The sequence below is a fragment of the Microcaecilia unicolor genome, chromosome 5 (genome assembly GCF_901765095.1).
Source record: "Microcaecilia unicolor chromosome 5, aMicUni1.1, whole genome shotgun sequence".
Taxonomy (NCBI): Eukaryota; Metazoa; Chordata; class Amphibia; order Gymnophiona; family Siphonopidae; genus Microcaecilia; species Microcaecilia unicolor.
In genome coordinates this window covers 179,476,809-179,488,874 of record NC_044035.1, presented here as the reverse complement: position 1 = coordinate 179,488,874, position 12,066 = coordinate 179,476,809, and the positions used below count along the sequence as shown (strand labels likewise).

The 12,066-nt window shown below is 46.4% G+C and overlaps 1 protein-coding gene across 1 annotated transcript in view; it reads left to right on the top strand.

Moving 5' to 3' along the window:
* RFWD3 (ring finger and WD repeat domain 3) overlaps nt 1-12,066 on the top strand; it is a 188,734-nt gene that overhangs the window by 142,208 nt on the left and 34,460 nt on the right. Inside the window, 2 exon segments of the mRNA XM_030203630.1 lie at nt 145-295; nt 6,840-7,016. Of these exon segments, the coding sequence (XP_030059490.1) occupies nt 145-295; nt 6,840-7,016 (328 nt within the window).

The window sequence follows — 12,066 nt, the reverse complement described above, 5'->3', positions numbered from 1 at the left end:
GTACAGGACAAACATTTTTGTTTCTGCCATGTGATGTGTAGTCTTTGATTGTCCAATATCTGATCAACAACTGGAAAAGGAAAAACCTGGACTCAGCCTTTATGTCTGGTTATTAATGTGATCTTCCCTTTCTTTCACTTCCAGGCTGTGGCGTGAAGATGATCAGCACTGCCAACATGAAGAGCAGCCAATATGTGCCTATCCACAGCAAGCAAATTCGTGGATTGGCGTTCAGTCATCGATCAGATGGACTGCTGCTTTCTGCAGCCTTGGACAGCACTGTCAAACTCACAAGGTATGTGACAACTAAGGCCTCATGACTTCTGAATCTCCTTTCAACATATTTTAAATTACAATTCTTGCTAAGACAGCATTTCAATCTCAGCTTCGTCTTTCTACTTTTTGATAATAGATTATTTATTAGGATTTATTTACCGCCTTTTTGAAGAAATTCACTCAAGGCTGTGTACATCAAGAATGTCAAACATATGCATAGACAATTACAGCAGTAAAAATATTCAAATAATAATCGTATGCTATATTACAGTGTCAACACAATACACAGTAAAACATTTTAATAGACAGCATAGGGCAGTGCCTTTCAACCAGCCCTCGGAGCACACCCAGCCAGTCAGGTTTTCAGGATATCCACAATGAATATATATGAAAGAAATTTATCTGCATTGCCTCCTTGGTATGCAAATCTATCTCATGTATTCATTGTGGATATCCTGATCACGTGACTAGCTGGATGTGCCCCAATGACTGGGTTGAGAATCACTGGCATTGTGTGTAAGCAAAGATAGAACATATAGATGGATAAGATAAAATAAGGGAATTAATTTAAAGAAAGTTGCACGTGGTCAGAAAGGTGCTTGAATATTATCTCAGCTAGGACGGGAGTGGATAAGCATGTCCTGCCAAAGTATGTGCAGCTGGGTCATTCTGGTGTCTCAATCCATGATGATGACATGTAATCATCCCAGCATAATATGCTTATTAACTAAATGTTTTCTGATTTGCATTGTCCTCTCTGCTTGTCAGTGGTCTTTTTGCTTGAACATTTCATTGTTTTTATAAGAGTGCTGTAGCTGCTGAATGTTGTTTACACAATGGTATCACTTCTTTCCTTAGTGCCATCAGCAGATGAATGCAGTGACTAGTGGGTTTGTGTCCATCTACCAACAGGTAGAGATAGAGAACACTGAACTGAAGTGCCTCATGGGAAGGAAAGCTCCTGGCTAGTCAGCATTCTGTATCTACAGCAGGTGGGTGGATGGTTTCTCCACTGGCACCTTCTGCTGCCTACTCCTGGCCTTCGGTTTCAGAATATGTTGGGGTGTGCAGCTAAACGGTGCCACCGCCTTTGGGGGGCATACCTAGTCTCCTCAGGTCTCTCCCCCACCCCATTCTTTTTTGTTACCTCCATTCTCCTTTCTCACAGACTTTTAAAAAAAAGAAAAAGGCACCAAATCTGCACCGGTCTGTCTCAGTCTGGGGCAGTTGTCTATACTCCTGGTAGCAGTGGAGGTTCTCCTCTAGGAGTTGAGCAAAGAGAGTTGGGCATTTATCTGCAGCTCTACAAACTCAGACAGAATCCCTGCTAGCGCTCCTCATTGGGCGAGTGTGCTTGCTGCGCCTGTAGTACGTCAGGGTGCTTGGAGTGGGCGTCATCTCCAGCGTTGGCTACAAAGCAGGGTAAACACTGCTCTCGCTGTGCCAAATGAAGAGCAGTGTCATCTCTTTGTCTGGGAGACTGTTACATCCCTGGTAGCAGAGGGGGTCAGGTCTGCAGAGGCCGCAAGCTTTTCCTGCACAGCCAAAGCACTCGCCCTTCCTGCTCCTCCGGCCAACACGGTGGTGGCCATTTTGCAGCACGAGTCAGACGCGCTTTCCTTAGATGGGTTTGCATTGATTTTGGCTGCTGTGGCTGCTCCGTCTGACCTGCCTTGTTACACTGCGCCTATCTTTTAAAGGCTACAGGGAAGACTGGGGCCAGGTTTTGGATATTACTGGGCAATGGGTAGATGTTCCTTCCTCCAAGAGGTGCCACAAAGATTCTGCCTCGGACACAGTGTCTATGGCCCCCCCTTTCTCCCCCTCGATCGGAGGGGGCTCTTTCGTGCCCTTCTTTGGGCCTCTTGGCCACGAGAGGAACTAGAGGAGGGCAAGATCTTGCATGAAGAGGCGGATGACTTGGCGGCAGTCGGGGTGTTTCATAAGGAGGAGTTGCCTGCCTTTATTACTAATGCCCTTCAGGTTCTTAGTATTGCAGATCCGCAGGTTTCCAACCCGGCTATGGACAATCCCAAAATGGCAGTGTTTGTCACCCTACTCGCACCTTTCTGATCCATGCAGCCATGCATGAAATGATCTCTGCACAGTGGGCTACTCCAGATGCACTGCTGCGCGTGTCTAAGGCCATGTCTCAGCTGTATCCGCTGGTGCAGGCAGAGCTGCATAAACTCCATCTGTCTGGAGTTGATGTCTTGGTGGCAACTGTCACCAAAAGGACCACCTTGCCTGGTGGCATTGTGTTAAAAGATGTGCAGGACAGGAAGCTTGAGGCCTTCCTTAAGCTCTCTTTCGCAGTTTCTGTGCTCTGCAGGCATCGGTTTGCAGTTCTTACGCAGCTCGTGCCTGTCTTAGTTGGGTTCAGCAAATAGCGGATTCCGCTCAGTGACCTGAAGCTGGAGTTCCCTTGGAGCTGCTGGGCGTAGAGATAAGCCTAGCCTATTTGGCAGATTCCTTGTAAGACTTGATTCAGGTGTCTGCAAAGCAGATGTCTTTGGCAGTCAGTTTGTTTACTTTGGTTACACCATTGGGCAGCCAACATGGCTTCTAATCAACGTCTTGTACACTTGCCGTATAAGGGTCTCTTCCTGTGTGGGGAGGATTTAGAGAAGTTGGTGAAAGACCTAAGCAATTCAAAATCACTACACATGCCAGAAGATAGGGCACGGCTCCAGTTTAAAGCAGGGTCCTGTCGGCCTCATTTCAGAGATGAGCGCCAATATCAGCCTGGGCGGTCGAGAACTGCTTCCTACACTTATTTTAAGTCTCAGCAGCCCTTTCGTTTGGAGAAGCATCTGGCTTCGGCTGCCGCCTGGCAGTTCTCCATCTCCTCCTCTTCCTCTCTCCCTGCTCAATGATGGGGCTCTGATTGGCGGACGGCTGTCCCTGTTCTTCAGGGAGTGAGTCTACATAACTTTGGACTAGTGGGTTCTTGATATTATTCACGAAGGCAACAAATTAGAATTTGCCTCTCCTGTCGCAGATTTTTTCTTGGAATGCCCCTGCGGCAACCGGGTCAAGCAGAGAGCGGTTCAGACGACACTCGGCTCTCTGCGGGCCTTGGGAGCTGTCGGACCAGTCCCTCTGGAAGAGCGGCAGCTAGGCTGCTGTTCCATTATTTTGTGGTTCCCAAGCAAAAAGGGTGGGGAGCTTTTCAGCCCGTTCTCAACCTCAAAAGTGTTGATCGTTCTCTGGAAGTCGAGCACTTTCGCATGGAAGCCTTACGTTTTGTGATTGCGGAGGTACAGCCAGGTGAGTTCCTTTCGGCCCTGGATCTCAAGGAGGCATATTTGCACATCCCTATCTGGGCCCCACATCAGAAGTATTTCTTTTTTTTTTTTTTTTTTCATAATAAATGCACGAAATACAGGAAATACATTAGTCCAAACATAAGATTAATAGGGAATATATTCTCTAACCACTTTGTCCACAAATCAAAGAAAAGATCCAAGTACTAGGAAAAAAGGATAGAGGCAAAACTATAAATGAAATTTCAAGAGCAAATATAACCCGATAGCCTACATTATAGCATTTCTTACTGGGAAGCAGTTAAGGGTTTACCCACACCTTCTTGTAACTCAACAAATTGTAACAATTTTAAGGGTTCAAAGAAAACATAATTATTTGCATTTAATGACACTAAACATCTGCATGGGAATTTTAATTGGAAAACCGCTCCAAGTTTGAGAACTCTAGTCTTATAAGACAGGAATTCCCTCCTTTTTTTCCAGATCTTGCCAGAGACACGCATCAGAAGTATTTCTGGTTTGCGGTGTTTGGTCAGCAGTTCCAGGCCGTGCCATTTGGTCTCAACACAGCTCCTTTTCCAAGGTCATGGTGGTGGTGGCCGCTTGGCTGCGTCAACCAGGTATTGAAGTCCATCCTTACTTGGACAATCGGCTGATCAGGGCGACAAGTTATGGAAATAGGTGAGCCTCCTGCTCCGAAACCTGGCTCCTCGGGTCTGGGACTATTTGAGCAGACATCTACTGGATCCGGTAGAATGGGAACTGTCGGAGTCGGTGTTTCGAGTGATCAAGGCCAGGTGGGAGACCCTGGCTATAGATCTGATGGCGACACATCTGAATGCAAAAGCCCCACGGTTTTACAGCAAGAAGCGGGATTACGGTTAGAAGGGCTGGAGGCTCTCATCCAGCCATGGCCAGTCACTCTGCTTCTTTGTCTTTCCTCCTTGACCCATGTTGGGCAGGGTGCTACATAAGATTCTCCACCATCCAAGTCGAGTGATTCTGGTGGTGCCTGACCGGCCTGGTCATCTATGGTATGTGGATCTAGTTCAGTTGCAAGTGGACGATACTCTTTGACTTCTGATCTCTCCTGACCTTCTGGTTCAATGCCCATTTCAGATGGAGGATCCCTCCTGCTTTGGTCTTATGGCCTGGCTGTTGAACGGGCAAAGTTGAAGAAGAAAGGGTATGCTCTGGAAGTGATCGCTACGCTGCTACAGGCAAAGAAGCGCTCCACCTCAGGAGCTTATGGGCGGGTGTGGAGGCTTTTTGAGTTATAGTGTGCCGAGTGGGGCGTTGATCCGCTTCATTCTTCTTTTCCATGTTTTGGCCTTCTTCCAGGCAGTCTTGGGTAAAGTTCTGACTTATAATTCTCTGTGAGTACAAGTGACAGCATTGGCCTGTTACAGGGACTGGATCCTTGGGTCCTCCTTGACTTCTCATCCGGATGTCGTCTGTTTTTTGAAGGGAGCGTGTTGGCTTAGGCCGCCTTTGCGTGCTCTGTGCTCGGAGTGGAATTTGAATCTGGTTCTTCAGGCACTTCAGAATGCTCCTTTAGAGCCCTTACGTCATTCATCATTAAGAGATTTTACTCTGAAGGCGGAATTTCTGGTGGCTGTTTCGTCAGTATGTAGAGTGTCTGAGCTCCAAACGTTGTCCTGTCGGAACCTATTTTTGCATGTTTCCCTTGAAAGGGTCACGCTCTGCACGGTTCCTTTCTTTCTTCTGAAGATGGTGTCGGCTTTTCACCTTAATCAGCCGTTGTTTTTTCCTACCTTTTGGGAGCAGTTGTACCCGAGGGAGTTTCGCTCCCTGCATCTTCTACATGTCCATCAGACCCTTCTTCAATACCTGAACTCAACCAATGACTTTTTGCAGTCAGATCATTTGTTCATTCTTCACATTTGCCCTCATTAGGGGGAGGTGGCCTCTAAGGCTACTATCGATCACTGGCTCCGAGAGGCAATCGCCTCAGCATATATTGCAGTGGGGAAATATGTTCCTTCGCAACTGCGAGCACATTCCTCTTGGGCGGTGTCTACTTCCTGGACAGAGAGGCGTCTGGTTTCTTTGGATGAAAGCTGTAGGGTGGCGAAGTCGTCCCTGCACGCTTTTTCCAAGCGTTATCGTCTGGATGTTGCAGGTTTGTGGTGTTGGTCCTTTTCTCGAGACTGTTGGTTTTCCACCCTAGTTTGGACTGCTTTGGTACATCCCACTATTCGCTGGATTCATCTGCTGCTGGTGCTAAAGAATGTAAAACTATGTCATACTGGATAATTTTCTTTAGACGCAGCAGATGAATCCAGGGTCCCTTCCTTAGTGTTCTGCTCTGGTTTGGTCAGAAAGGAATTTTCAGTGATTCTTAGTTACTGTGAGAGAGGAGAAATTGTAGTTCTTGTTTACTTCTGTTTCCTTCTGCTTTGTTAGACGTAATACTAATTAGCCAGGAGCTTTCCATCCTATGAGGCGCTTCAGTGTTCTCTTCAGGGGCGTAGCCACGGGCGGGCCCGGGTGGGCCTGGGCCCACCCAAGTTCGGGTCAGGCCCGCCCAGCAGCAAAGTTCCTGAGTGATGGCGATTCCAGTCGCAGCGATTCCCACACGCTGCCTGCCGGCTGCCGCTCAATCTCCTTGCGCTACTAAGCGCTAACCCGGAAGTCTCTCCTCTGCAGGAGAGACTTCCGGGTTAGCGCTTAGTAGCGAGAGGAGATTGTTGAGCGGCAGCCGGCAGGCAGCGTGTGGGAATTGCTGCGACTGGAATCGCCGTCAGGAACTTTGCTGCTGGGCGGGCCTGCAAGGAGGGTGAGATGCTGCAGCTGCACGAGGGGGGGGGAAGATGGGGGGCACAGCAGCTGCACAGGGGGAAGGGAAGATGGAAAGAAAGATGCTGCACAGGGGGGAGGTAAGATGCAAAGATGAGGCTTGGTTGGTGGGTGAGGGAGATGCAGCAAAGGGGTGGAGGGGTGAGGAAGGGAGAAGTCTTGGCTGTGTATGAGGTGGAGGGGAGGGACACATGCTGCATACAGAGGGGATAGGTGGGGAGGGGGAGAAATGGTGGGTATAGTGGAGGGAGGGAGGGCGGAGCAGAGAAAATTTTGTGCCCACCCACTTTGGGCTCAGGCCCACCCAAAACTGGCTGTCTGGCTACGCCACTGCTCTATCTCCACCTGCTGGTAGATGGACACAACCCACTAGTCACTGGATTCATCTGCTGCGCCTAAAGGAAAGAAAATTATCCAGTAAGACATAATTTTATGATTTCCTGCACTCTTAGAAATCTATTTTTTTCACTTCCCCAGTTTGATGACAAATACAGTGGTCCAGACTTATAGTGCTGGTCGCCCCGTCTGGAGTTGCTGCTGGTGCCCAGATGACAGCAACTACATCTGTGCTGGGCTTATCAATGGGTCTGTGCTGGTGTACGACCTTCGAAATACAAGCACATTTGTACAGGAGCTAATGCCACAGAATTCCAGGTATAGTGTTTGTTGTCTTTTACAAAAGATTCTAGTTCGGTGACACTTCAGTTATCCTACCTGTCTCATCTCTTTTGATCACCTTATCTTATAGAGGACCAGGCAACCAGCAACTCTTTCCACTTCTCCAGCCTCTAACGGCCCATTTTTCTCCATCGCCCCCATCTTCCCTTCCCCTGCTCTGTGTACAGTATTTCTGCTTATCTTTCATGTCTCACTTAAATACCCCTCCCCCCATCCATTATCTTTCCAATGCTTCCCTTTTCCTTACCAGGCCTACTCCCTTCACTCCTCCTGCCACTGACCCCACCTTTGCCTGGTTAGTCCTGAAGTGCATGAAAGCAGTGTGTATTTTGCAGAGCCTCTTGAGTACACTTCTTAAAGTCTGCTGCATCCCACTGTCTCTCCAGCAGGTAATTGCACCAGTTGGAGTAAGACCCTGCAGACATTGAGCATGCACCTGCACTCAGTCTCTGTGCTGTACATGCTGCTTTAAAGCACATCAGGGTTGACCGATTTGTAATCTCAATGTACATCTTTTCTTTGTGATTGTTTTATGTGTTAAGATCTGTTATCAATAAAAAATTGTTGAATCTTATAGCACATCAGGGTGGCCCGAGTAGAGGTAAGGTGGTGGCGGCATTAGCAGGAGAGGGAAAGGGGTAGGCCCTGTCCTGCTGCACCACTACTCCCAGAATTATGCTGCCCTAGGTAGACACCTAGTTTGCCTAGGTGTAGGATCAGCCTCATTCAATCAGAATTTGAAAACACATATGTATAGTGGAAGATTTGGACTTATATCCTCGAAAGCTCATGCCTCAGAGAATTGATTATAAGATCATTTTTTGCTACTCCAAACTACTCCTCTGGAAATAGTCACTATAAATCTTTCACGCAGACACATAAGTAGACTTTTCTATATGTTTGTTTTTAATTTAAAATTTGATATGCCACTGTTTTCTGACAGCCAGCATATAGAGAACCTGACTGCACAACAGTCTTTAATAATTTTATCAATATCTATATGATATTATTGGATCCATCAGACTCGTATATTTCAGCCCTCCAGCAAAGACTTAGCCATAACTTTAGGGAGAATATGTAATTATCATTGATTCATTGATGTAAATAGGAATATCCAATCAAATCACTTATCTTTATTTAGATTCTTCTTCTTTTTTTTCTTAATAATATTCACTTAGGAGACATGCCATACCTATATGCCCTTAGGCTGTATCAAGGTCTGTCTCCATTAAAACTCATTCCTCCAGCAGTGCATCAAAGATATCTTGATTGAATATTATTAAGAAAAAAAAAAGAAAAAGAATCTAAGATAAGTGATTTGATTGGATATTTCTATTTACATCAGTGGATCAATGACGATTGCATATTCTCCCTAATGTTATGGCTAAGTCTCTGACGGAGGGTTGAAATATGCAAGTCTAATGGATCCAGTAATATTATATAGATATTGATAAAATTAGTAAAGACCGTTGTAGAGTCAGGTTCTCTATATGCTGGTTATCTTTTACCTCCTCCCAATTAAAGAATTGTGCTAGATTGTATATACTGGTTTTTAACAAGCAGGTCAAAGCGGTTTACAATATTAAAATAAACCAAAAGCATATTAAAAGAAGTAGAAATTCATTTAAAATTGGAAAGAGACAATCACAACAGGAATATCACTCACATCTTGTCAAAGGGGTCACTGTCATCCTGTGGTCCCCAAGCCAAGTCTCCAAAAGCTACTTGGAAAAAAAGGTGTTCAAAACATCTCTGAATTTGACATAAGTCAGTTTAGATCACAAGGATGGTGATGAGTTTCCATAGTGCAGGGCCTATACATAAAGCAGAGTTGCAGGTCATTTTCTTATGGGCTTGAGACAGATGATCATTCGTAAGTATATGCTACTGATGCTTAAAGTTTACAGGAAACAATTTTACTATTAACCACTTTTGAATTTTGTGCTATATGCCTGTCAGAGTACCAATATTGATTACCTTCAAGAATTAGACATTCTTTTTTTTTTTTATATTTGTTTATTGGTTTTTCAAAAATAAACAACCTCTACTGATACAAGCTTCTGGTAAACTTATTACATCAACTACATACAAACAATGCAGATCGTACAGCTCATATGCTCATTCTTTTCCCCTTCAATTCTTCCCCCCCTCCCTCCCCTCCCCCCCCCCCCCCTCGGGTGTACATCATCCTGCCTCATTCCACTCCTTTCCATTGTTCATATGCAGCCATACTTTTTGAAACTTTTGAAGCTGACCTTTTCGCAATGCCGTCACTTGACATTTGATACAGGTGATGTAACCTGCCCATCACCACCTGCATGGCTGGGGTCTCCTGCTGCTTCCAGGCCCGAGCGAGCGCCAATTTTGCTGCTCCTAAGACATGGATGACCAGCTTGTGACTATGTATGGGGCTCCTTACTAGGTCTTACATGCAGAAGACAACTCTCTGCCGTTTTCGGATAGCTAATCTCAGTCATTTCCTTCACCCTGTCCATGATCTCCGTCCAGTATTTTTGAACCTTTGGGCATTCCCACCATATATGCCAAAATGTGCCTTTCCCTCCACAGTCCCTCCAGCAATTTGTCGACATTTGTGGGCAGAATTTCTGTAGTCTAACTGGGGTATAGTACCACCAGTATAAGATCTTATACCCATTCTCTGCCAGAGGCTGGGCAATGGAGGGCTTCAATAGGTGTCTATAGCTATGTGTCCACCACTCTTCCGTATAGTTACCCTGTAGTTCCTCCTCCCATTTTCTAGTATAGAATCCCAGTGGGGACGAGAGCAGAAGCAGAGCTCTATATATCCTCGTTATGCCACCCCTACCCCCTCCTTGTCTCATTGCCTTTTCCACCTCCGTCTCTGCCAACTCCAATTCATCCCTAGCTCTTTTAAGTATATAATTTCTGATGCAATTATAATAAACTAAGTCCCTCTCCTCCAATCCGTACTCATCTTGCAACTCCTCAAATGACTGCATCTCCCCGTTGACCCAAATTTGCCCCAGTTGGTAAAGACCCCTCCTTGGCCCAGATCTGAAATACCCTCTCCCCCTCCCCAAGGGGAACCCTGGTGCATCTTGTATTGCCATCTGTTGGAAATAGTCTCTTTCTGGGAAAGCCCGCTTTCTTAATTGAAGCCAGGTATGTAAGATGTGGCTCAAGCCCAACGGAACCCTCTCAATTATCTTTAAGAGTTCCTTCTTCTCGGTTTCCAGAGTGCGTCCCCTGTGTATCTAGTCACCATCCATGCTCGCTCCCAGTGAAGCCACTTTTTGGTATTGGTCGGGTACCATTCTGCGCATACCCGCAGTTGCGCTGCCTGGTAGTAGAGAAAAAAATTTGGGACCCCATGCCGCCTTTGTTCGGCCTTTGGTACATTACACTTCTTCGCACCCTGGTGGCCGCTTCCTCCAAATATATGCAAAAACCTTTTTAGTCAACTGTTGGAAAAAGGTACGCGGTATGGGAACTGGAAGCGCCATAAATAGATTAAAGCGCTTCGGCAGGAGCATCATTTTTACCGCATGTATTCTACCCAACCACGAAATCGTGAGGCCCCCCTCCCACCTATCCAGTTCTTCAAAAAAGCTCCCTGACCTTCTTATGAAGTTTTTCTGATATAAAAGCTCTATTCTTGGGGTATCATAGCCCCAAGATACCTTATGGCCCTCGCTGGCCCATTTTAAATGGGTATAATTTCTGCAATTCCTGGGCCTCCCTCTGCGGTACCGTAAGATTAAGTATTTTCGGACTTAGGGTATTATTTTAAAGCCGAGAGCTCCCCATACTGCAAGATCACTTCTGTAACCTGCTGTAGCGATTGTTTAGGCTGTGCTAAGGTCAGCAATACATCATCCGCAAACAGCATAGCTTGTGCTCCCTCTTACCTCTAACCACCCCCGTATACTCTTGTGTTCTCTAATCCTCTGTGCTAATGGTTCATGGATATTGCGAACAACAGGGGCGATACCGCACACCCCCTGCCTCGTCCCCCTACCCAGCCCTATCGGCTCCGAATAAGCCCCATTTATCTTATGATGCCAGGGGAGTAGTATAGAGCAAGCTGAACCATTTTAAGATTCTTCCCTCCAGTCCCATCGCTTTAGGACCCCAAACAGAAAAGGCCACTCCACCCGGGCGAACGCTTTTTCAGCATCCACCGAGAGGAGTAGAACCGAGTCCGGCTCTTCATTAGCTTGCTGAATCACATGGAGCAGGCACCTAATATTATCGAACGTCTGCCGGCCCTCTATGAAGCCCGCCTGATCCTCATGAACCACTCTCGGGAGTACCCTCTGCAGCCTCGCAGCCAGAATTTTAGTGGAAAATTTATAGTCCACATTTAATAGGGAAATGGGTCTATATGATCCACACATAGGGGATCCTTGTCCGGCTTTTGTATCAAGACTACCTCTGCCACCCTCCACGAGTAAGGCATTTTCCCCCATGTTGTCAAATGCTGTGACTGCTTTTAACAGCAATGGTGCTAACCACTTGGAGAACAGCTTATAGAAGCTCGCTGGGAATCCGTCAGTCCCAGGCGCCTTATTATTTGGCAACTCGCGATTGCCCTTTCTATCTCCTCAAGCGTATGGGGGAGGACAACTCCTCCACCTCCTTCTCCGATAGGCCTGGCATTTGTATCCCCTGTAGATATTGTGCAATCTCTTCCCTTGTGCCCCTCAGGTCCGACTTATATAGTTGGCCATAATAATCCCGAACACTTCCTGTATCTCTTCTGTGCTGTTTACTAACTGACCTGATGCATTATATACCCCTGCAATATAATTTCTTTGGGTTTGCTTTTTCAATTTATTTGCTAATAGCCGGCCAGCCCTATTTCCAAATTCAAAAATGCTCCTGCCGAACCCGCTGAAGCTGCCCTGCTATCTCCGTCATCTGGAGATCATTAAGCTGTGCTCGGAGTTGCTGCACTTCCTGCAATTTTTGCGTGTCGGACGGATCCTCTTTATGCTTTCTTTCACTGGCCTCCATGTTATTTCTAACTGTGTCCTCCTTCCCC